A 27,036-nucleotide genomic window follows, 5' to 3' on the forward strand; every position below is an offset into this window, starting at 1 on the left:
GAACCAGAGAAGTGACATGATTTGCCCAAGGGCAACACAGTAGGTCAGTGGCAGATTCAGGACAAGAAACAAAGTTTATTCACTCTTATTTCAGGGTTCTTCCCCCTATACCATGTTAGCATAATGGATAGAGTGCCAGACTAGCACTCAGGAGGACCTGAGTTCAAATCCAGCCTCAGACACTAGCTATGTGACCCTGGGCAGATCACTTAAACTATGTGCCTCATCTGTAAGATGAAGATGATAATAATAGCACCTAATTGCTGGGGTTGTTGTGAGGATCAAGTGAGTCAAAGTTTGTGAAGTGTTTGCGAACCTTAAAGTGTTATTTAAGCGTTAGCTATTGGTATCAACATGATTATCATCATAAGCTCAGTCAGATCTCTGATTGAGAGGTAACGATGGTTGAATGAATAAGCATCTATGAGATGCATGAGAACTATCTAGGGGCTTGGATTTCCTTATCATTCTCTTGGGGTTCCCATTAACCTCTGACAGCTTCTTGGGCAGTAGCTACACCTTTGCTGTTCAGTTTCTTGAAGAAAGGCACCTGAGATCATTGGCTAGGGGAAGCTAGAGTGTCACAAATTGTATTCCACTGGCAAGAAATACTACATAGGCAGGAACATGGACTTCATATGAATTTTTAATGCACAGAACAGCCTGTCAGGACCTCTGCTGGGGTGGGTCTGTGAGCAGTAGGAAGAGGCAGGAGTTCTGCAAGTGGGAGAGCATTAAAAAAAATCCTCACTGGGAAAATATTGTCAGGTCAACTTTGGGGAGATGGCTACAGCCAAAGGGGCTGTCCTGTGTGCTCTGAGGTCTGGGTGAAGAGGCAGGGTAGGAGGAGGTGAAGGGTGACCACAGAGAGAGAATTGCTGAGGCTAGTCAAAGTCAAGGGGAAAGGGAGGGAAGGGTAATACGTGGCCCCCATCAGAATGCTCTCATTTCAGGATTTCTGGAGTCCATAAGAAAAGATTTTCAAAAGGTGAGACTTTATGACAGAGTCAAATAATGTCTCAAAAAAGAAAGAAAGAAAGTAATGGATGATCCCGGCTGCTACCTAAGGTCCCTTCAACTGTTCATGGGAGAAAAAGTCTGGCTTGGCTTTTGTGACTCCTTTCAGTCACCACCCTGTCCCAAATCCCACCCAGGATCCAGGTTCCTCATGTGTCCTTCCATTGCTTGTACTTTGAGAGTCTCTGCTCTTGGCCATCCGAAGCCTGAGGCCAGTCTTCTCTCTCACCGCCCCTTGGACTCGCCATACGTATTGCGTGCCATGGAGACCATCTTCTCCTCACATGTGACTTTGGTGTCCTTGAGGATGCTATACCAAACCATGCCAGCTGGCCGCACCTCTTCACTGCGGCAGAAGAGGTAGGGGATGGTATCCACACGGCTCTGGATGTAGGCGCTGCGCAGGAGGGTAGAGCAGTGGCTGCTGACCTTCTCCAGCCTCCTCAGGATCAGGTGGGCTTTTCTGAAAGGCAGGAGGAAAGAGTAGTTGGAGGACCAGGAGCCCCAAGTTCTCTAGCACAGAATCATGGGATTATAGGATTTTGAGTTGGAAAAAGTTCTAGAGAATGGCCATTGATACTTCGCCATGGCTCTTGAATTCCTACACAAACTGAAAAATCACCAGGCTTTATTCACATTGGGAGGAACTTTGGGTTATCATTTGACAGAAGAGGAAACTGAGACATAACAGAGGTTAAAAGACTTGCTTGAGATCATACAGGCAATGGCAGAGTAGGGATTTGCCAGATCTAGTATTCTTTCCGCTATTCCATGTTGTCTTTCAATCTGAAATCAAAAGCTCCACTTTTGTCACTAGTCACAGGCCAGCTACTTCTCCTATATGACCCTTCGTTTTCTCATCTATAAGATGGAAATACTAATACTTGCCCTGTGTACCTCATGTGGATCCCAGGATATTAGAACTGGAAGGAACTCTGGTGATCCCTGAATTTAGTCACTTAATTTTACAGTTGAGGAAACAATTTCAACCCTGGCTCTGCCACTTGCTATCCATATGACTTTAAGGCCTAGAGAGGTTAAGGAATTTATTTAATTTCCTAATCTGTAAAATTTTTTAGGGGTGAGGTACAGGGTTGAACTAAATGATCTGAGGTCCCTCTCAGCTCTATGCTTCTATTCGTCCCATGGAGACTATTTTCTCCTCACATGTGATTTGGGCTCCTTGAGGATGCTATATCCAACCATGCCAGCTGGCCGTACCTCTTTACTGCAGGTGAAGAGATAGGTCTCTCAGTACCCTTCTAGCTCAAAATCGATGCTCCTATGACTTCCAAACCCAGAGGGGGGAAGTCACATGCCCAACATCATCCCTATGGCAGAACTAGGTCAAAATGCTGATCTCTTATTGCCATTCTAACACACATCCCTTTTGCAATAAGCTAATGCATGGAAAGTACTTTGAAAACTGCAAATGACCATGTCAGGGTAAAGGATTTTTTATTATCACTTAAGGAATTTGATGTGTTTACTATTGATTGTATAAAGGTTCTTCCATTCATTTGTTCTCAACCCACCTCCTTTAGGATCTAAGAGTTCTCCAATCCTACTTCTACTCTTTCAGGATTTGGGGGAACAGATCCATGTTTGTTCTCCCAAAATTAAAAGATCAGAGAATACAAGAGATGGAAGGGGCTTTGGAACATAGAACGTCAGTGTTGTAAAGAACCCTGGAACACAGGTCCAAACAGAGAACAGAAGATGAAAGTAAACTAAGAGATCACATAGCCCAACAACCTTAGGTGGCAGAGGAAGAAACCAAGGCCCTGAGTTTAATAATATGGCCAAGATGATCCAGAGCCAGGATTTTAAACAAGGTTTTCTGTCTCTTCAATCCTCTGCTTCTTCCCTTCTTTTTCATGATTTTATCATACAATTCCATGAGCATTTATTAAATGCCTGCTATGTACAAGGTACTGGGTTAGGCACTAGGAACATACAGACAAAATGAAAATAGTCCCTGCCCTCATGTAGCTTATTTTCTGTTGGGATATACAATGTAGTTAATACAAAATAATTTCAGGAGTGCTTGAACTCTACCAGCTGGGGAGAATAGGTAAGATCTCTAGACAGAGGTGGCACTGGAGTTAGGTCTTGTAAAAAGCTGAGGCAGAGGTAAGAAGGCAATGTATCTCAGAAGAAGGCAATGTATCTCAGGCATGTGGAACAGCCTTTACAAAGGTGTGGAAGCAGAAGATGAAATGTTAAATTCAGCAACAGTGAGGCAAGGAAATGGCTGGTTGCAATGTAGAGTGTGTGAAGAATTTCTGAGTATCCTTCAACACCAGGCTCCCCCAGCCCTGAATTAAGAAGTCTGAGAAAGAAGGCAGGGAGAGGCTTGTCTTTAACCATCTGTTGGGGTGGGGAAGGGCCGGGTAAGGAACCTCAAAGTCGGCACTCAATAAAGATTTATCGATTGTTTAATCATGTAATAACTTCAGGATGTTGAAGGGCTTTTCTGCCCAGCCAAACTCACTCACTTCATGGTTGCCAGAGCCTAGATTTGCTAATGCAGTTGAATGTTTTGGTTAGGTCACTGAACACAGCATTTCCCCTAAACACTAACCCCTCCTGGAGACTCTTAAGAGAGCAGAAGTTGCTCAGCCCCCGGGGCATTATACTCTATACCAGCCTTGTCAAAGCTTCTATTTATAGCAGCCTGAGGTATGGTGGAGGAGGAGAGAGGAAGCGGGGTTAGGTATTGTTCCAATATTCTCACCTCACTACTTACTCCCATTGGCAAAATGTTCATACTATACCTGGCGGCCTGGGGAGGGTGGGAACTCTGTTGGATGTTAGAACTAGGAAAGAAGGAGAGAGACTGGATAATCGAGGGCTAGGGAGTTGTTTAATTAGGAAACCTTTAGGGAGTTTCAGCCTTGGATCTATGCACTCTACTATTTTTTTTTGACATCTTCAACACAGCCCTGCTGATTGAGATTCTGAGACAGAAACCTCCCAGCTTCAGAGAAGCCAGAGCTCCAGATTAAAGCAGCGGGGAGGATGGATATGTGAAGGGACTGACATCAAGCACTCGTGGGGTCTGTGCAGCTCCCTCCCTGGCTTTGAAAGGCTCTGGCTCTTATGTCATTCTCTCTTTGCCTCAGATGATTTGAAAAGCTTGCTGGCCCTGACTCCCTTCTCCCTCAAAGCTGAGTCTTTCCCTCCCAAAATAACTTGGGGCCAGAATGACTCTTCCCACTGCAGACAAGATCGAGGGACAGAGACTGTGTCCTGCTGTGACATTACAAGTGCATCTGCTGCATCTTATGTGGATCACAGGATGCTAGAATCATAGATTTAGGGCTGCCAGGGACCTTAGAGGTCATTTAATCCAACCCCCTCATCTTACAGATGAGGCAGTTGAGGCCCAGAGAGGTTAAATGACCAGTGCAAAGTAACACAGGCAGCAAATGGCAAAACCAGCATTTGAACCTGGGTACTTTGGTTCCAAACCAAGCTGTTAAACCACATGACAGCTAACATTTATACAGTTTTAGAAAGTGATTCACATGTATTATCTCATTTGAGCCTCATAGCAATTGTGAGGCAGGTTTTATTATTGCAGCCATTTTACTGATGAGAAAACTGAGTCTGAGGTTAAGCATCTTGCCTATAGTCACACACTAAGAGTCTGAGATAGGATTTGAACTCATCTTTCTGATTCCAAGTCCAGTATTCTATCTTACTATACCACCCAGATGCCCTTGGCTTTAGAGGGTTAAGGAATGAGTGATTTCTTTGCTTTTTTAGTTTTAGGTAATAATACAAAATTACATTTCTGTTGTCCTTGACACATTCATTTACAAAGCATTTTGGGATATGTTATTTCATTTGAACCTAAATAACTATGAGCTAGGCAGGACAGGGATTATTAGCTCCATTTTATAGATGAGAAAACTGAGGGGAAGAGAGGCTAAATGATTTGGCCAAAGTCACACAGACGATGAGTAACTGAGGAATTATCTGAACCCACATCCTCTGACTCCAAATGTTCTATGAAGCCTTTCATATGTTGCTTCACATATCTAAAAGTAGTTTTGGAAGTCTAGAAAATATACCACTTTCTGCTGACAGGCTACCTCTATTCTAGATACGCCTTACTGCCTTCCAGCTCAACACTCCCACCCTTCCTTTTTTTATGGAATGTTGCCCCCAATCTGAAAACTTCCTTTCTAAAAACTTATTGGCTGTGCCTACTTGTGACATCAGAAGCAACTAGGTGACTCGGTAGATACAGTGCTAGGACGGCAGTCAGGAAGACCCGAGTTCAAATCCAGCCCCAGACACTTACTAGCTGCAAGACCCTGGGCAAGTCACTTAACCTTGTTTGCCTCAATTTCCTCATCCATATAATGATATACCACTACCACTCCAGTATCTTTGCCAAAAAAACACACAAAACTCTATGGAAGTTATTGGTGTGATATGGTCCATACAGTCCACAGGGTGATTTATCATGAAGAATCAGACATGACTAAAGGACTGAACAACAACTTGTGACATCATAGTTGGGAAGCCAGTCAGACACGACTCAGCGACAGCCTATTTTGTCCCCTAATTTGGCTAACTAATCTTCCTCAGTTATGCTAGTGTGGGCTAGCCAAGTATCATTCACTGAATAACTGGGGAATTGACCAAGGCTAACCCAGATGCATGGAAAGGAGGACATGTGAGCTGGATTATCAAAGCCCTTTCCCCTTTTCCCATGGCCAAGATCATAATACCGTAGACCTGACTGCCCTTGTGGCTGTATCCTTCTCATCCAGGGAGCAAAGTGGATCTTTGTATTTGATCAGTCTACGACATTGTCTCCACCTAGAATCCTTGCCATTTAGAGTCAGAGGATGATGAGGCCAAAGTATCCTTCCCTAGCCATGACTTTCTTCTTCCTCATCCATGTCAGCCTTGGACCACTCACGTCCATACCCAATCTTCCCTCCCTCCATTTTGTTAACAAACGGCCCCTCACATTATACATATCATTCTATTGCTTTTTCTATTTCCTTGAAATTATGGAAACCTGGCTTTTCCCGGAGAGGATGCTGCACCCCTGTATACCCTCTCCAGCACTGTGTGTACCTTAATTCATGCCCTGACATCTTTGGCCAGGAGAAAGAGTAGGAGCAGGCAGGCTTCTTTTTCCTCACAGGCACTTTCAGATTCTCCCCCTAATGTGATCACTCAGTAGTGGAGTTATTCTTTGAGTCATTCCATCCAGATTATATTATGCTATCTAGATTCCAACAGATTTCTAGGCAGCTAGGTATGGTAATAGAACACTGGGCCTTGACTCAGGGAGACCTGAATTTAAATCCAGCCTCAGAAATTTTTTAGCTGTGTGACCCTGGGCCAGTCACTCAATCTTTGTCTGCTTCAGTTTCCTTCATTATAAAAATGGGCGTAACAGCATTTACCTCACAGGGTAGTTATGAGGATCAAATATTTGTAATACACTTAGCACAGTGCTTAGAATATAGTTGATGCTTAATATATGCTTATCCTTTTCCCCAAGGCAGTTCTTAATTGGCCTGCAGACCATCCTTTTTTTTTTTCTCTCAGAGACTTTAGTAACACTTGATTCTCAATCTTTCTCTCTTCCCAACACATGCCTAGTGTACTTCACTTTACATGTTGATATCCCCTAATATGTTTCACCTCTTGTATACACAATTCAGATATTTTTCTCTCTGACCATAACCTTTCCTTTTTTCCTGATCCCTCTTAAGCCTTTTCTTAGTCCTCAAGGCAACCTCTAGTCACTTTACTCCTCCCTGTTTTCTCAGGTCATTACCCTTGTTCTGACCTAACGTTTCTCTCTTAGAATATTAATCCAATGGTCAACCAGCTTAATTTTATATCGTCTTCCATATTTGAGACCCATCTCTTCTCCAAACCTCCATCCCACATCACTCCCACTATCCATGCGTACTGTTGAATGTAAGTGGAAGAGGTCACACAATGATACTGGATCCAGCACACATTTCTACTGTGCAGGCTCACCTATCCCTTCACTGCTACATGCCAAGGTGTTGACTTTTCCCCTAATGATTATCTATATCTCTCTGCATTAGATTATGAGTTCCTAAAAACAAGAATAGTTTTTGCATTTCTTTCTATTCCCAGTGTTTAGCATAGTACCTGTCATACAGTAGGCATTTAATTAATACTTGATGACTCCACTCGTAATCTTTTTGAAACATTTTCTTCATTTATTAATCCATCTATACAAGTTATTCCCATTTTCTTTCAGAAGAGGACCTCATCAAAGACTTGCCTGAAAAAATGAGGCCATTGGTCATAAGTTTCCTTTCCCCCCAATGCCTCACTCCAATATACCATTAACATCAACCATTTTCTCTTCCTTTGCTTCAGTCTCCAAAGAGGTGTCCCTTCTCCTTGAAAATACCAACCCCATACAAAATCATACCTATCAGGTTGGCTAACATGACAAAACAGGAAAATGATAAATGTTGGAGATGATGTGGGAAAATTGGAACAGTAATGTATTGTTGGTGGGGTTGTGAACTGATTCAACCATTCTGGAGAGCAATTTGGAACTATGCCCAAAGGGCTATAAACTGTTGACCCAATAATACCACTTCTAAGTCTGTATCCTAAAGAGATTATACAAATGGAAAAAGGTTCCACATGTACAAAAATATTTAAAGCAGCTCTTTTTGTGGTGGCCAAGAACTGGAAATTGGGGGGATGCCCATCAATCGGGCAATGGCTGAACAGGTTGTGAATATGAATGCAATTAAATACCATTGTCCCATATTCCAATTGAATACTATTGTTTCATAAGAAATGATGAGCAGGTGGACTTCAGGAAAACTGTGAAAGACTTACATGAACTGATGCTGAATGAAGTGAGCAGAACCAGGAAAATATTGTACACAGCAACAGCAGCATTGTGCGATGACCAACTTTGATAGACTTAACTCTTCTCAGTAATATAAGAATCTAAGACAATTTCAAAAGACTCATGATGAAAAATGCCATCCACATCCAGAGAAAGAACTATGGAGTCTGAATGCAGATGAAAGCATACTATTTTCTTTTTTTGTTTGTTTCTCCTTTCTCATGGTTTTCCCTTTTGGTTCTAATTTTTCTTTACAACATGACTAATGTGGAAATATGTTTAATATGATTTTACATGTATAGCCTATATCTGATTGCATGCTGTCTTGGGAAGGAGGGAGGGAAAAAATTTAGAACTCAAAATCTTATAGAAGTGAATGTTGAAAACTAAAAACAAATAAATATTTAAAAAAGGAAATGACAAACCTGATTACTAGTACCCTAGATGCCATCACCTCTTTTCTGCTCTAGGACCTTGCTCCTTTGATCACCCCCTCTTTTTCCCTCTAATTTTCAATCTCTCCTTATTTCCTGGCTTCTGTTTACAAAAGAGATCAGTTCTCCTCATCCTTAAAAAAAACACCCCCCCCCCCAAATCCTCCACTTGATCTTACAATTCCCTCAAAATACCATCTACTATATCCCTTCCCTTTTATAGTCAAACTCCTAGGGAAAACAAAACAAAAACAAACAAAAAATTAATATTCCTTGCTACCCCTCCCCCCTCCCTCATTTCCCCCAACTATATTTACTTCTTAATCTCTCTTGGACTGACTTCTCACTGTATTGCAGAACTGAAACATTTCTCTCCCTCACCAATGACTAATTAATTAATTCTTAAATTTGATAATGATGACTACTCCTTAACTTCATTGAACTATCTGGCATTGGTAACTATCCTTTTCTCCTAGAAACTTTCTCCTCCCTAGCACTTCCTGACATTACTCTCTCCTGATTTTCATCGTAATGACCTGGTTGTCCCACCTTGGTCTCCTGTGCAGGATCCTGATGCTGATCCCACCCCCTATCTGTGCATGTATCTAGGAACTCTGTTTTGGGCTCTCTTCTCTCTTTGTACTCTTTCACTTGGTGATCTCATCAGTAACTAACACCTATACAGATCACTCTTACATCTGTATAACCAGCCTTGGTTTCTCTCCTAAAATGCAGTTCTACATCCCTAACTGCCTACTGGATGCCTCCAGCTGGACATATCCAAAACATCTCAAACTCAGTATGTCTAAAACCAATTTCCTTCCCCCAAACAACCCTCTTTTGAAATTCTCTAATTGATCTTCCTGGATAATCTCTACTCTCTGGGTTTTCACAATGCTCTCTTTTGGTTCTCCTGCTACTCGTTTGGCTGCTCATTCTCAATCTCTTTTGCTACATCATAATCCATATTATGGTCCTAGCTGTTGGTGTAGCCCAAGGCTCTGTCATAGGCTTCCTCTTTTCTCTCTCTACACACTCTCAATTGATTATTCCATCAGCTTCTATGAGTTTAATTATAATCTATGGGCAGACAGCTCCCACATCTGTTCATCTAGTCCCAGTCTCTCTCCTGATATTTAGTCTTGTGTTACCAACTGCCCATTGGGCATCTCAAATTAGATGTCCTTTCAGCATCTCAAGCTCAATATTTCCCAAACAGAACGGATTATTCCCTCCCTTGCTGTCCCCAGTCTAACCCATAGTACGTCAGAACTTGCCTATTTATGTTTCTTAGACATTCCAAGCTCCTTACAACCTGGTCCCAACTTACCTTTCCAGTTTTATTAAATAACCTTTCCTCTATCCTCCCTTTCATTCAATCAATGTATGGTCCAGTCATCCTGGCCTTCTTACTATTCCTCATACATAACATTCTGTCTCCAATCTCTGCACCTTCGTGTTGTCTGCGTCCCATTCCTGGAATGTATTCCCTCTCCGTCTCCAACCCTTGTAATCTCTACTTTTCTTCAAAACTCAGTTCAAGTGTCTTCTGTATGAGGCCTTTCTTGATCCTTTCAGCTATTGGTGTATTCCCTCTCAAAACCTGTAAGACATCTATTATGTGTGTATGTGTTTGTTTCTCCCCTGTCTCCTAGAATGTGAGCTCCTCGATGATAGGGACTGCTTCACTTTTGGTCTTAGCATAGCGCCTGGCACAGAAGTTATTAATAAATGCTTGTTGATGGGCTGATTGCTTGACTCAATTTAAATGACTTTCCTCTATGTTATTCAATAGTAGAGCTAGGACTAGAAGTTAGATCTCTTCCCTCAGTGTTCACAAATCCCACCTAAATTCCTCACTCAAAGGGATGAGCAGGATCTACAGCTAGGAGAAGCAAGACAATGAGTCTTACAGTCTCAATTTTTTCATCTGTAAAATGGGAATAAGGATAGTTGTGCTACTTACCTGACTCATTGTGCAGAAAGCATTTGGTATTTCATGAAGATGTTTGTGAAATGGGAGTTCTTATGGGAGAATATTTAAAGAAAGAAATCTTTAATGATAAAAATTGCAGGCAGAAGGATGCCTGCTTGGTGACCTTACTATCCCATTGCACTAGAGGACTGCTACTTTACCTGTTTGGTTATAAAACTAGCTCCGGGAAGGAGGCAGAGGTAATTCGAGTGATACTCCCCACCTTCTTTTCATTGAAAGCCAGCCTGAAAAGTGGATTCATGTGCTGTCTCTGCCCTCAATTAAAACAACACAGGCAGATAAGTTACATTTGCCCCCTGCTAGGAGTCAGTATTTGAACTCATTTAGCTGGATCTATTTCTTCCATCCTGGGGTTTCTCCATCTGCCAGAAAATTCCTTGTCTGGTTGAAGCCAGGCATGCTCTGATGGTCACCAACAAGATTGAGGATGAGGTAAGACTTTTAAGGAGCCTCAGGGGAAATAGTTTTCTTTGACTTCCTAAATTCATACCAAAATGGTAGAGGGTAGAGTGATGATGATGCAGGAGAGGCAGTTTGACATCTATCTGCTGCCATCACAAATTTGCTTGGGAGGGGCAGGGACAGCCTTAAACTTGGATGTTAGTGGGTGAGTGGGGTGAAGGAGAGCTAGAACGAACTGAAAAGATGTTGAAAACATGAGGGTGTATTTCGGAGCAGTCTTTCTGAGAGGTATTACTAAAGTTGAGATGAAAAGGATTAAAGTCAAGTTCTTTCAGGATGTCATGATTCAGCTGTGTAATTATAGTCCTATAGTAAACCTTCAGAAGAACTGGGATCAAGGTCCCTAGGTTCACACAGACCTCTCTCAAGCGGCCTTGGACATAATGTGTTCCTAATTTTGTTGGCTATGATAATAGCTAGAAAAGCACATGGCTGAGGAATGATGTTTCAAAGAAGGGAAAATAAAAATGAGTGTGACGAGCACAAAGACTGAAATGAGCAAAACTAGCAATATGCTTCTGCTTGATTTGGCACAGCCTCAGTGGGCACATGTGTGTGAGGAGGATAGAAGGCAAATGAAATGTGACGTCACAAACTAGTAACCCAAGAAATAATAACTTCAGTTGTTGTTCACTTGTTTCCATCATGTCTAATGCTTTGTGACCTCATTTGGAGTTTGCTTGGCAGATACTGCAGTGGTTTGCCATTTCTTTCTCCAGCTCATTTTACAGATGAGGAAACTGAGGCAAACAGGGTGAAGTGACTTGCCCTGGGTCACACAGCTATGAAGCGTCTGAGGCAGGATTTGAACTTGGGTAGGCAAGTCTTCCTCACTCCAGGCTTGGCACTCTATCCACTAGAACCAAATGTAAAGGTCTCTGGATTTAAAGCCCTTCACAAATTATACCCAACCTACTTCCCTATCCTTATTACACATTACTATCCTCTACAAATTCTAAAAACAGATAAAGTGGTCTTCTTACTGTTCATCACACCTGAATGGAATGGCACTCCATTTCCTATCTCCTGGCTTTTTCGTACTGGCTAAAGGATATTCTTCCTCTGCCCCTCCCAATCTCTGCCTCTTAGAATCCATAGGGTTCCTGTTAGACTCAGGTCATGTACCACCTTCTGCATGAAGCCTTTCCTGATTGTCACAGCTACTTAGTGCCACCCTATAATTATCTAGTATTTATTATGCTCATATTTTACATACAAAAATTTACATTTATATGTATATGTTGATTTCCCTGATAAGCACTGTGATAGCAAGGGCTGTGTCATTCTTGCTTTTGTATCTCTAGTGCCTAGGACAGTGCCTGCTATAGAAGAGGCATTTAACAAATGTTTAGGGAGTGACTGGTTTCTGCTACATCATAATTGTCTTTCAAGCAGAGAAGAGGTCAGTCTGCCCCTGGGGACTGTGTTCCCTCATCCTGAACCCAAAAGAAAGTGAATATAAGGAGCTATTGAATGGAAACTGGGACTTTAGATAGGGACTTATATCCCAAATCCTTGATATCTGGAGTATGAAAAAGTTCTTCTTCAAGTTATCTAGTGTTGTGTCTTATAAAGTAGTAGTAAATGGTCATAACATTTCAGTGCTTGAAGAAATTTTAAATATGAATTAATCTAGTATGATCTCTAGATTTGTACTGTTCCCATTTTATGGATGGTCAAATCAATGACCAGGAAAGAGAAGTGAGTTACCCAAGGTCACGCGGCAAGTTATGGGCAGAGTGAGATCTCCTGATTTCTAAGCTAATATCTTGCCTTTTTACCTCTCTTGCTGAGAAACACGACCAGCTGCTATCTCCTTGAAAGGCTGCAGAAATAAACCCAGAAAGTGTGAGGAGAGGACAGAATGAGAAATAACAAGGAGCTGAATAGTATACTGCTCAGGACATGCTGTGAGAGGAAAAGAGTAAGAGGTGGGGAGAGAAGAAAGAATGAGTCTGCCTGATGTGAGTTGGATAATATATTGTCGCACAGCTCTTGCATTGCCAGTTTAGCCCCATAAATCAAACTCAGGGCATTTCCAAGTGTTCCCTTGGTGGGGGGAAGATGGCAGGTCAGAGTGACCACTTTTTCAAATACTGGAAATGAAATCTTCCTAAACAGAGACCTGACCTAGCCCTGACTGTGGGGGGAGGAAGGAGTGGAGGAGGGACTAGGAAAACTAATTTATAACTTGATTAACAAGGAGGGACTAGAAAATGGAAGGTTAGGAAAGCAGCTGTTTTCTACTGGTCTGACTGGATCAGACAGCCATTCTCAGGGAAATGTATGTGCCTAGTCTTTGCTCACTTGAGCGTCTAGTCTGTTGGGTGACAGGGCATAGAGTAGTGGCCAGATAGAGATCAAACTTCCGAGGGCAGTTGGGCAAGAATGAAAAATAGATTGTGAAGACATATTACTTTTTGCCTTTCAACTACATCCATGGCTGCTTGATCTGAGTTTAAATATCTCTGTTCTTGTTGATTCCAAATTCACTGTCATTCAACAGGGCAATGTGACTTCCACAAAAATGAATGCAATCTGAGGCTGCATTAATGGAAGAATAGCATCTATCTAGTTTGGACTTTCATCCCCCGCCCCCCTCAACATACACACATCTTTTTTTTGGAGGTGGGATGGCAAGGCAGTTGGGGTTAAGTGACTTGCCCAAGGTGACACAGCTAGTAAATGTGTCAAATGTCTGAGGCCGGATTTGAACTCAAGTCCTCCTGACTCCAGGGCTGGTGCTCTACTCGTTGCACCATCTAGCTGCCCCCACACATTTTTTTTGCACTGTAAGACCCCACTAGGGGTCTTGTATTCCATTTTGTCCATCCTTGTCTAAGTGGGACATTGATGAACTGGAGTGATTTTAGAGAAAGTTGCCTAGGATGAAAAACCAGTCCTATGAAGAAGAAACTGATAGTATGATCTTTGAAGAAGAGAAAAAATAAGGGGAAATAGGGTAGACATCATAAAGTCTTTAAAAGCTTGACATATAGAAGGGGTAATACGACCTATTATTTCTTACTCCAATGGGCAGAAAAAGCAGTAGGGAGAAATAAGTAAGGAGACATTTCAGTCCCATGTGAAACATATTTCACTAATGCTTGGAGGTGGAACTGACCAAGAATGACTAAGTTGTGAGGCAGTGATCTCCCTGTCACTGGAAGTTTTTGACCAAAGGCTGAATGACCATCCATCTCTCAGGGATGCTAGAAAAGGGTTTCCTGTTTTGGAAGAGGATGGTTAGCTTAGTATCTGATGTCTGTTAACTTAAATAACCATATTTCAAAATAATGGGCTTCCTTTGTTGTCTGACCTATCTTATTTGGTGTATTTTCAAACATTCTGAGAATTGACCTATAAGCCTCATCAGACTGCCAGAGGAGCTAATGACACAAAAGAAAGGAAGGAAGGCAAGAAACATTTATTAAGTACCTTTTATGTGCTAAGTCCTTTTACAAATTTGATCTCATTCGATCCTCACAAGAATCCTAAGAGGTAAATACTATTATTATCATCTCCATTTTACAGTTGAGGAAACTGAGGCAAACAGCTTAAATGAGAGTTAAGAACTTTTGGTTACTAGATAATCTCTAAGGTCCCTGAGCCCTGGTTCAACAGATTATTGTTATCATTATTATCATTTTTTGTGGGGGCTAGAGGGATGGGAAGTGAAATAAAGAGCACTTGAATCAAGAAACATCATTATTCACAAATTAGCCATTGATACAAAAAAGAAAGTATCTACTGCTACCAGTGCCACTGATTGAAAAGGAGGAAAAATAATCATTTAATCAAACAATTGTTTGGTCTAAACAAATGGTTTGAATGACTTTTTTTGTGTCATGCTTATACACCCAAGTGTTTGTTCAAGAAGTGATGTCCATAGATCAATGCTTTTTTAGTAATTTTCAACTGGAGAAACTGAGGTAAATTAAATCAATTGAAAGTGTTGAGTCAATGCCTTGTGGTTCGGCTATATGAAGAAGCAGGCCAGCAAAGTGGAAGACTGAATCTCAACACAAGCAACTCTTTAGCCTCATGACTATTCATTATTCTGAGCTCCTAAGTGCAGACCCTATCATTCACCATAGAGACCTCAGAAGAATGGGCTCCCTCTAGGATGCCCTGTCCCCCTGGCCCTCTACATGTGGCTATAACTATATCTATCCACATTGCCCTTGGGACTTCTTAGATGACTTGTAGAAACATGTGCTTCTAGATGTGGCTCCCTTTCTTCCCTCACTCTCCGATCAGAATCTCTGGAGCATTCCTGAGAAGTTTTCTATTAAAGGAGAGTGATTGAATCTCTCTGGAGCCCAAACTACCATAACTTGAGAGAGATAATCAAGAGCTTGTGTCTAATAAATTCTCAAAAGTAAATTCTTGCCCTTTATGCCTACAATCAGTAAAGTCCTCGAAAGAATGTCAAAGGCAGTACTGGATAGTCTTTGACAATGCCAGCAGAAGAAGAAATGAATGCACAATCATAATACATTTTGGTAGGTCAAGATCCTCCTATTTAGGCAGCACAAAATCCTTCTCTGTGTTTCTTCTCTCCTCGTGTCACTTTTCAATCAAAGAAGACTAAGGGAGACCAAAGTAGCCAATGCCAAGGATGTCCTGACCACAGTGAGTCCTGGTCTAGGGCCACCTATGAGCTCAGTTTTTAATGTCTCCTAATGTAAACCTTATGCTTAGGACATCTGGATGTCAGTGTGTCTTCTTGGAGCAGCTGTTTGCAGTAACCTGTAGTTGCCGTGGAAACCAGGCTCTGGGGGACGCCAGCCTGATGTATTTATTACTTGGAGGCAATAGACTCCCTCTTGTCACTAAGTTTTATGGGCATGCAATCCTGTGGCTGAGAGGCTAAGCTGATAAACATTTTGAGGTTCAACATTAATGAACCATGGGAACAAAGTCTACCCAGTAAACCCACCCAATAAGGTACTCCTGGGAAAATCTTCACTCATCATAGTCACCACGGAGCCTGGAGAAGCAATGGCATAGGTTAGGGCTAAGAGCTAGCAGTGGGCTGGGACTGATGTCACACCCAATGTCTCACCTATAAATGACTCACATGTACTAGGTGTGTCCACCGTATCCTAGTGAATACTGTTTTTCTGGCTCACTCTCTTTCTCTCAAGGTGGATGGGTAAGCTTACTTGCCATCTCTTAACTTGGCACGAAGCAAAGCCTTACACATGCCAGCTAGCTCTGGTCAGTTTCATACCCACATGGATTTCTTACAGGCCTCAAAAACACACACCTATAGTTAGAGAGAAGGGCCTGGTTGGTGGTCTTACCATGTTGATGGCTTGGAATAAATCTGTTTCTACTACTACGAAAAAGAATTCAAAAGAAATGAGTCTAAGCTTAAAGGAACAAGAGGTGAACCATTCCAACTCCTTCATTTTTATAGATAATAACAGCTGACATTTATATGGTGCTTCAAGATTTGCAAAGCACTTTACAAATATTAATTTACTTGATCCTCACATTTTACAGATGAAGAAACTGAAATAGATAATTATTAAGCGACTTTCCCAGGGTCACATGGCTAGAAAGTATCTGAGGGCATGATTTGAACTTAGGTCTTTCTGTCTCTAGGTACAATGCTCTGTCTATTGACTGTGGCATCTTCCCTTACGGAAGAAGAATCTGAAGTGCAGAGAAAAACATCACCACATAAGGAAGGGAAACTGGGTACACATCCTGGAGGACGTATTGTGGTTGAGTATGGTAGGGGCCAGTGAACCAGCCAAAGGCACAGATGGCATGCTTACCTAATTTATAGATGACACAAAGACTGGGAGCTAGTATGTTGAACAACAGGCCCTCTAACCTCCTTGTAAGCTATAGTGATGGGCTAAACTGAATGAGATGAATTTTAATCGGAATAAATGTAAAGTCCTACACAGATCAAAAAAATAAACAAGAACAGGAGAGAAGAAGCTATGGCCAGTTGGTAGTTTTTTTTTTTATAAAAAATGATCTAGAATATAAGGTTAAATGAGGGCAGTTAGGGGGTGCAGTGGATAGAATGCCAGACTCAGAGTCCAGAAGACACCTTTCTGAGTTCAGATAGAGCCTCAGATACTTACTAGCTGTGTGACCCTGGGCATGTCAATTAACCCTCCTTTTCTCAGTTCCTCATCTGTAAAATGAGTTAGAGAAGGAAATGAGAAATAACTCCAGTATCTTTGCAAAGAAAATTCCAAATAGGGTCACAAAGAGTTGGACATGATTGAAAAGTGACCAACAAAATAAGCTTAATTTGATCGACAATATGACATGGCAATCAACAAATCTAACTTATTTTTTGACTACAGTAGGATATGTAGAGACTACATATGAGGGATGTGGCAGTACCATTGGTCTCTGCACTGACACTTATGTCAAAGAGATTGAATTAAGAGCAGGGGTGCCACATTTTAGGAAGGCCTTAGACAAGCTGCATCACCATCCAGGAGGGGGAAAGAACTGGAGTCTATGCCATATGATGAATTGTTGAAAGAACTGATGTTCACATTTATATAATTTCACAAAACAGAATGTTTGGTTGAGAGAAGAGAAGACTTGGAGTAGGAGGCATGCTTGTTGTTTTTAAGTGTTTGAAGGGTTGCCATGGAAAAGAGGCATCAGGATCATTCTGCTTGGCCTCAGAGGGCAGAACTAGAACCACTGGGCAGGAGGTGAGAAGGAAGTTGTAAAGAGGGTTGTTCTGGCTCAATGTAAGCTGTCAAAAGTTCAAACAAACTCTCAGGAGGAGGGTTCCCCATCAATGAGTCAACTAGCATTCACTAACATCTACATCACTGGAGGTCTCAAGTGGGGTGAAATGATCACTTGGCTATATTGTATGTGAGATTCCAGATCAAGTATAGGGTGGCCTAGAAGGTAATATCTAATGTTCCTTCCAGCTTTCATTTTAGATAGATACTACTTATCATTTTAAGGAAAGCTCCATTTATTCATATATTCTCTAGTGTTTTTAATAGGAATGGGTGTTGTATTTTGGCAAAAGTTTTTTTGAGATCTATTGAGATATCTATTGAGATAATGATATGATTGCTGTTGGTTTTGTTATTGATATGGTCAATATGCAAATAATTTTCCTAATATTGAACCAATCCTGCATTCCTGGTATAAATCCCACCTGGTCATAGTATATTATCCTGGTGATAAATTGCTATAATCTCTTTGCTAACATTTTATTTTAAAATTTTGCACCAATATTAATTAAGGAAATTGGTCTATTATTTTCTTTCTCTGTTTTGACTCTTCCTGATTTAGGTATCAGCACCATATTTGTGTCATACAAGGAATATAGTGGGGCTCCACCTATTTTTCCAAATAGTGTGTGTATGTGTGTGTATATATATATATATATATATATATATATATATATATATATATATATGTATATATACACACATATACATATATACATATATATACACATATATGTATATATACATATATATATATATATATATAATTGGAATTAATTTTTCTTTAATTGTTTGGTGGAATTGACTCTGGAAATTTTTTTTCCTTAGGGAGTTCATTGATGGCCTGTTCATTTTTTTTTCTAAAATGAGGTTATTTAAGTATTTTATTTCCTCTTCCTGGGTAATTTATATTTTTGTAAATATTCATCCATTTCACTTAGATTGTCAGACTTATTGGCATACAGTTGGGCAAAATAGCTCCTGCTTATTGCTCTAATTTCCTCTTCATTGGTGGCGAATTCACCCTTTTCATTTTTGATACTAGCAATTTGGTTTTCCTTTTTTTTAATAAAACTAACCAAAGGTTTATCTATTTTATTGTTTTTTTTTTAATAAGACCAGCTCTTGGTTTTATTTATTAGTTCAATAGTTTTCTTACTGTCCTTTTATTAATCTCTCCTTTGAGTTTCAGAATTTCTAATTTGGTATTTAATTGGGGTTTTTAATTTGTTCTTTTTCTAGCTTTTTAAACTGCATACCCAATTTATTGATCTGCTCTTTCTCTCTTTTATTCATGTAAGCATTAGAGATATAAAATTTCCCCTAAGTACTACTTTGGCTGAATCCCAGAAATTTTGGGATTATTGCAATTCTCTTTGATGAAATTATTGGTTATTTCTGTGATTTGTTGTTTGACTTACTCATTCTTTAGGATTAAATTATTTAACCTTCAACTACTTTTTTAATCTATCTTTCCATGGGCCCTCATTACATGTAATTTTTTATTTTATCATGATCTGAAAATGATTCATTTAATATTTTTGCCCTTCTTCATGTGGTTTTGAGTTTTTATGCCCTAATACACTTCTTGTGTAGGTGCCGTGTATCACTGACAAAAAGGTATGTTCCTTTTTATCCCTATTCAGTTTTCTTTAGAGGTCTATCATATCTAACTTTCCTAAAATTCTATTTACTTCCTTAACTTCTTTCTTGTTTATCTTGTGCTTAGATTTATCTAGTTCTGAGAGGGAGAGTTGGAGTCCTCTACTAACATACTTTTGCTATCTGTTTCTTCCTGTAAGTCATTTAAATTCTTCTCTAGAAATTTGTATGCTATACCACTTGGTGCATACATGTTTAGTACTGCTATTATTTCATTATCTATGGTGCCTTTTAGCAAGATGTAGTTTCCTTCTTTATATCTTTTAATTAGATCTATTTTTGCTTTTGCTTTGTCTGAGATCAGGATTGCTACGCTTGCTTTTTTTTTTTTTACTTCAGCTGAAGCACAATATATTGTGTCTCAGTCTTTTACCTTTACTCTGTGAGTCTCTATGCTTTGAATGTGTTTCTTATAAACAATATATTGTAGGATTCTCTTTTTTACTACTCTACTATCTGCTTCTGTTTTATGGGAGAGTTCATCTCATTCACATTCACAGTTATTATTATTAACTGTGTATTTCCCTCCATCCTATTTTTCCCCTGTTTCTCTGTCCCTCCCCCCCACACCCTCTCCCTCTCCCTCTCCTTTCAACCTGTCCTTTCTCACCTGTTTTTTGCTATTGACCACTGCCTTCCTCATCTGCCCTCCCTTTTATCATGCCCTGCCTCTTTCTTTGCCCTTCCCCTCCTCCTTCCCTATAGGATAAGAGATTTCTTTTCCCAGCTGAGTGTATATGTTATTCCCTATTTGAGCCAAATCCAATGAGAGTAAGGTTTAAATAATGCTCATCCCTCCTTTCTTTCCCTCTATTGCGATAGGTCTTTCATGCTTCTTCATGTGATATGATTTACCCCATTCTGCCTCCCCATTTCTTCTTCTCCCCAGTACAATCCTTTTTTCATCCCTTAGTTTTTTTTAAGTTATCACATCAAAATCAACTTATATCCATACCCTCTAAGTATACTCTTTCTCCCTGCCCTAATAGAGAGTTAGTTCTTAAGAATCAGAAGTATCATTTTCCCATGTAGGGATGTAAACAGTTTAACCTTATTGAATATCATGTTTGTTTGTTTTTTTACCCTTTCCTTTTTGCTTTTTTATGCTTCTCTTGAGTCTTATATTTGAAAATCAAATTGTCTGTTCAGCTCTTGTCTTTTCATCAGGAAAGTTAGAAAGTCTCTTATTTCATTGAATGGCCATCTCTTCCCCTGAAAGCTTATGCTCAGTTTTGCTGGGTAGCTCATTCTTGGTTGTAACCCAAGCTTTTTGCCTTCCAGAATATCATATTCTAAACCTTCTGATCCTTTAATGTAGAAGCTGCTAAATCCTATGTAATCTTGACTATATCTCCTTGATATCTGAATTGTTTCTTTCCAGCTGCTTGTAGCATTTTCTTCTTGACCTGATAGTTCTGGAATTTGACTGCAATATTCCTTGAAGTTTTCATTTTGAGATCTCTTTCAGCAGGTGATCGGTGGAAGCTTTCAATGACTATTTTACCCTCTGGTTCTAGGACATCAGGGCAGTTTTCCTTGATAATTTCTTGAAAGATGCTGTCAAGGCTCTTTTTTTGATCATTACTTTTAGGTAGTCCAATAATTCTTAAATATCTCTTCTGGATCTATTTTCCAGGTCAGTTGTTTTTCCCAATGAGGCATTTTACATTTTCTTCTATTTTTTCATTCTATTGATTTTGTTAGACTGATTTCTGGATATCTCATAGAGTCATTAGCTTCCACTTGCCCAATCCTAATTTTTAAGGAATTATTTTCTTCAGTTAGCTTTTGTACCTCCTTTTCTATTTGGCCAATTCTACTTTTAAAGGAATTATTTTCTTCAGTAGATTTTTTTTCCATTTGGCCAATTCTATTTTTTAAGGAGTTGTTTTCTTTGGTCAATTTTATGCTTCCTTTTCCAAGTTGTTGACTGTTTTTCCCATAATTCTCTTGTATAACTCTCATTTCTTTTCCCAATTTTTCTTTTGCCTCTCTTACTTGATTTTTCAATTCCTTTTTGAGCTCTTCCAAGAGGACTTTTTGGGTTTGATACCAATTCATATTCCCCTTTGTGGCTTCAGGTGTAGGCATTTTGACATTGTTGTCCTCTTCTGAGTTTGTGTTTTGATTTTCCTTGTTGCCATAGTAGCTTTCTGCGGTCATGGTTCTTTTTTTTTTTTTTGCTCATTTAAAAAAGTTGAGCTCTGCTCTTGGGGTACACGGGAAACTGTCCCAAGCTTCTTCTTGTACTGGGGGCCCAACATCCAGTCATTGACTTTCTGCACTGGGTCTTTTGGGGCTGGCGGCTTGCCCACTGCATTAGGGTGGCCGGGCCTAATCATGCCTATTGTTCCCTGGGTTCCAGGCTGGCTGTTTGCCTGCTGCACTGGAGCTGGATGCCTCACAGCTGGCCTGCTGTGCTACTGGCCTGGTGAGCCTGGATGGTGGGGACTTGGTTGCTGATCTGTGCTATGACTAAGATCCTCCCACTGGCTTGCCTGGATGCTGCCTCCTCTGGGCTGCACTCCTCTTTTACCCAAGTAAGACGGACCTTTCCTAAAGTCCTTCCAAGTTATCTTGGGCTAGAAAATTGTTTCACTCTGTCTTTGCGGAGTCTGTTGCTCCAGAATTCTTTTAGACTTAACACTGTTTCTGAGGGAAGCTGGGGAGAGCAATTTCCTGGCTTTTCTCTGCCATCTTGGCTCTCCCTGCCTAGTATTGGTACACCTCATATTTCATCCCCTCCCTCATGTACTCTGTTACCCAGTGACACTTGTCTCATTGTTTCATCTCCTGGCTCTTTCATTATGGCATTTTCACTAGCTGTGCCCCATGATTGCAATGCTCACTCTTCAACTCTACCTCCTACCTTCCATCCTTCCAGCTAAAGACCTGTTTTCTATAGGAAGCTCTTCCCAATCCCCCTTAATTAATAGTGCCTTCTATCAGTGAATTATCCCCAATTGATCCTGTACCTATCTTGTAAACAACCATATACAAACATGTTGTCTCCCTCATTAGATCGTGAACTCTTTGAAAGTTGCCTTTGCCTTTCTTCATATCTCCAGTGATTAGCACAGTGTCTGGCACTGAAATGAAACAGAAATAATTCATCTATAAGTACATGGTGAGCTCATCCACTCTCATGGCTTTATCTATACCTCCATGCAGATAACTATTAAACCTCCATCTCCACCCTTTGTCTTTAGACCTGTATTTCCAAAAGTCTAGACTTTGGGAGGATATCTGTTGCCTTATAGATAATCCACTCCTAGTCAACTTATCTAAAACTGTACTTGTCATGTCTTTCCTAAAACCAACTACTTCCTTTTTCCTTCCTAACCTTTCCTAGTTTCCATCAGAGGCACAATCATACTCCCAATTTCCCAGCCTAGAAATATTGGAATTGTCTTTTATTCTTTCCTCCACATTTCCTATAGCTTCACCATCACAATGTTCTCATTCATTCTCCCTTTTGAAATTTATCCTTTCAACACCATTCCCACAGTTGTTGCCCTCATATGAGCCTTCATAACCTCACACATGGCGTTTCTGTAATAGCCTCTTGTTTCATCCTCTTGCCCCAATCCATGTCAGGTAGGTTGCCAAGTTAATCTTCTTGAATTTCTTTGCTTATTTGGTTCCCTGCTTCCTTTCTCATCAGGTACTAACTCTACAATTTGGTTTTTGATACCCTCTGTGTTTAGGTTCTACTTTGTCTTTTCAACTTTTTCCCCCTATTTTTCACATTTAGGACTATTTTTCACACATGGTATCATGGAATATGAACTGGACTTAGAATCAAGAGATCTGGTTTTTAGTCTTTAGTCTGACATTATCTTACTATGTAAGCAGCCATGTGACCTGGCTGGAACTGGACACTTGGAGCTTTCAGGATCCCATAACCTTTGACACAAGCACACAAAGCATTCTCTTTGAGGCAGGTTGGTCTCTTCACCATCCACTACAAAGCACACTGCTTACTCTCAGCTTGGTCTAACTTATAGAGGCTCAATGGTAAAGTATAAAGAGTGGCTTTGGGGTTCCCCAGGAAGACCTGGTTTCAAATTCTAGCTGTATCACTTGCATTACCTTAGGCAAACAGCTTCATTTCTCTGGGTCTCAGTTTCCTCATTTGTAAAAAAAGGAAGGGATTGGGCTAGATCATCACTAACATCCCTTTTAGTTCTAAGGCCTATGATCCTATGAGTCTAGACTTTGGCTCCTAGCTACTTCACTTTGCACTACATTTGACATTGACCAAACAAGTAATCAACAAGCATTTATTAAGCACCTTTTATGTGAAAGGAACTATGATAGGTGCAAGAGAGAACAAAAAAAAAGAAAGAAAAAAAGAAACGAAACAAAAATGTCTTCTGGGAGCTTGTATTCATGGAGGGGGACAACATGTACAATATAAATAAATATAAAACCATATACAGACTCAGTGCAAAGTAATTTCAAGAGAGACACACTGCACTAGCAACTAGGGAAATCCGGAAAGGTCTAGTGTTAGAAGCATTGCTTGAGATGACCTTCAAAGTAAGCTGGGGATTCTTAGAGGATCCCACTAAAGCCTAGCATTAATATCCTTGAAGAGGAAGAAAGGTATTATATACTTCTATACTCTCCTTTCTCTGTTCCCCCACACTATTACACGCAGATTTTATATTTATTATTTATATTACATATATAAATTTAAATCTCTGATTTCCTTGGTATAGAGAACTCATGGTGAGGAAATTCCTTCTTCCAATGCAGATAGGCAAGTTATAGTCTTAGCACAAGGAACAGAGAGCTGGCCTTGAACTCTGGAAGGTCTGAGTTTGAGTCCTATCTCTGGTACATAATGACTGTGTGAAGCTGTCGAGTTACATAACTTCTCAGTGTCCTAAGCATCTGTCTAAGACTTTTTAAGTAAGTACATAATCAGCTAAATAATAGGAACAAAGCACTAAATAAATGCTTACTTTGGGCTAGAAATTCTAGATTTACACTAGAAACAAAAGTGAAATCCTTTTCATAATATAAAAATTAATTTTTCATGACTCAGGATTTTGAATCACCTACAACATCTTCATAGATCACCATGGTCCTAAGTCAGTAAACTGTGCCCCCAAACCATACTCCTCTAGAATTGGCCCAGCCCTGGCCAAAGGTAGAAGAGGGGAAGGGTTGAGGATGAAGGAAATATACTTGGTTTGAATCACATATTTTAGGATAGTGCTAAAATCACCAAATATTTAAGGTGTTTGTGGCCAAACTGGGAGCACTTGAATACAAAATGCTTAAGAGGGCCAGTAGATTTGAAAGTTAGGAGACCTAGGTTTGTGACCCAGCTCTACAACTTATCAGTGATGTGATGCTGGGCAAGGCATTTGAAGTCTCTCCCATATTAGGCTGTGAGCTCTTGGAGAACACGGAGTCTTTTGCCTTTCTTTGTATCCTTGGTATACATTGCTTGATACATAGTAGGTGCTTAATAAATGAATGTTGACTTAGCCTCATTTTCTCCATCTGTATGTACATCAAAGGTACTTCTACCACCTACTTCAAAGAGCTTGAAGAAAGTACTTTATAAATTAGTAAGTGCTGTGTTCGTTATTTAGTTGTTTTCATTCATGTCCAATTCTTTGCAACTCCTTTTTTTTTGGTGGGGAGGGAGTGTTCTTGGAAAAGATACTGGAGTGGTTGCCATTTCATTCTCTAGCTCATTTTAAAGAGGAGGAAAATGAGCCAAACAGAATTAAATGATTTTCCCTGGGTCACACAGCTAAGAAGTATCTAAGGCTGGATTTGAACTCAAGTCTTCCTGACTCCTCATCCATCACTCTATCCACTGCTCCAGCTGGCTGCTATAGATATGTGACTTTATTATTATTTACCTTTTTGTGTACCCCATAATTCCCTCTATAAAAGATACTGGCACATAAGAGATGTTTAGTAATAACTATTGATGGAGGAGTCCATCCAACCTCCTAGGTGATTTTATATCAGTCTCCATTGCACTGGACTGGTAGTCAGGACACTCAGCCCAGGCTAGGTAAGAAAAGTCTTTCCAGGCCTCAGTGTCTTCATTTCTAAAATGAATGGGTTGGACTGAATGATTTCTAAGATTTCTTCCAGCTCTATTGTTATTTTCTAACATTTTTTATTCTCAGGGGTCTTTTGTCTCTAATTTTCTGTTTTCTAAGATGCCTTCTAAATATGAAATTCTATGACCCATGTTATGAGACCCTTTGCGGCTTCCATAGTCTATGGTCCTTAATGCGACACAGTGGATAGAGAGTTAGACTTGGATTCACATCTGACTTCTGACACTAGCTGTGTGAACCTGGGCAAGTCACTTAAACCTCAGTTTTATCATCTATAAAATGAAGGGATTGGATTATATGGCCTTTTAAGGTGACTTCAGATCCAAATCTATAATCCTATTTGAGAGGACATTTCCTTTTCGTGACCTACCTCACTACCTCTCTGCAATTTTTTTTTGAGATTGTCAGAAACCAATCTCTAATGGCAATCTCTAGCGATAGACAACGAAATACCAAGATGCAAGAGAAGCCAAAGGGCCCATGGAACAATAGCAAAGGATGGTTAAAGATAGAGGGGGTTTGGGGGGTAGTGAGACACTGGCCCAGTGGTTGGAGGTTAACAAGTTATCAAAGCAGCTACAACTTGAGCTGCCTCTGTGGGAGGGCCAGTCCCAAGCAAACGGAAATTTATGTCCTGGAAGGTCATAAATTGTTCTCACAAGTTGTAAAGCTGGAGTCAGGAATAGATCTCTGGTTTAGCTTTGAGGAAACCTTTTTCTGAGCACCCAATAAGCAATGTGGGAAAACACAGTAAAAGCAATAGGTTTTTTTTTTTCCTGGCTATTTCTAAGATGGTGGATTTGATGATTCACTTTGAGTGTTTTTATCTACTGATATGCCCATCTGCCTGTCTGTTGGCCTTTCTCACTGCCTTTATCACGGTAAGCCTTCCTCTCATGTGAGGGGAAAAATTACAATCCAGATACTGATAAGACAGGCCCTGAAAAGAGATGTTTATAATGCTAGACCAAGTTCCAGCTTTTGACTTTTAGGGAGCCAGATCCTCGTAGTTCTATGGTGGTGCCTTGAAGGGAATGTAAGACAACACCTGGGATAGCATCCTGCCTCTGTTACAAGTGTGACCTTGGGTAGATCACTTAACTTTGGGCATCTTAGTTCTCATTTTTAGGATTAGAGGATTGGAAGAGATGTTTTCCAAGATCCTCTCCATCAATAACTCATATGATCCTAGAGTTTAGAACAGAACTGTCTAAGAGGCTTAAGGTTTATCTCATACAATGCAGTGTGTATAGGAGCCTGAACCAAGGTTTGAGAATTCTACCTCCCTATTCCCTAGCCCTGTGTGTGTGCACACACGCGCACACCTCAAAATAGATCCTCATTGATGCCTAAAATTTCACCATTAGCATTTCCTTCCTTTGGGTTTTAGGCACTGAATGGGCACCGTTTTATTCTTGAACTCTGGCTTTCATATAAAAATACCTCCTGGGAGGGATATTATATTTAGAGTATACCAACTATAACTGAATGAGTTTGTCAGATGTTCCCTTCCACGACTGAAGAACAAGGGAATAAGAAATCACTGGCGTGGAGATGGAAGAAGTTGGTGAGAACCCTGGAAGTAGGAACACTGAAGACAAAAGCTACCTTCCTCACAATTTGTGAAGGTCTGACTGCATAGTTCTACTTCATTCCAAACAATAATAACTTGGATAAACGGTAATTCAATAGTCAGGGTGATATGATGGGCTAAGCCACAGACTGAGACTCTGGGTACTGTTGGGGCTTG

The 27,036-nt window shown here is 40.3% G+C and overlaps 1 protein-coding gene across 1 annotated transcript in view; it reads right to left on the reverse strand.

Annotated features, from left to right (window-relative positions):
* Positions 1 to 643: 643 nt before the first annotated feature.
* Positions 644 to 27,036, reverse strand: part of ASTN2 (astrotactin 2) — a 1,142,502-nt gene continuing 1,116,109 nt past the window's right edge. The window contains exon 23 of the mRNA XM_036751653.1: positions 644 to 1,480. Coding sequence (XP_036607548.1) covers positions 1,243 to 1,480 — 238 coding nt within the window. The 3' untranslated portion in view covers positions 644 to 1,242. The remainder of the gene's footprint in view (positions 1,481 to 27,036) is intronic.

This window comes from Trichosurus vulpecula, chromosome 3 (genome assembly GCF_011100635.1).
Source record: "Trichosurus vulpecula isolate mTriVul1 chromosome 3, mTriVul1.pri, whole genome shotgun sequence".
Taxonomy (NCBI): Eukaryota; Metazoa; Chordata; class Mammalia; order Diprotodontia; family Phalangeridae; genus Trichosurus; species Trichosurus vulpecula.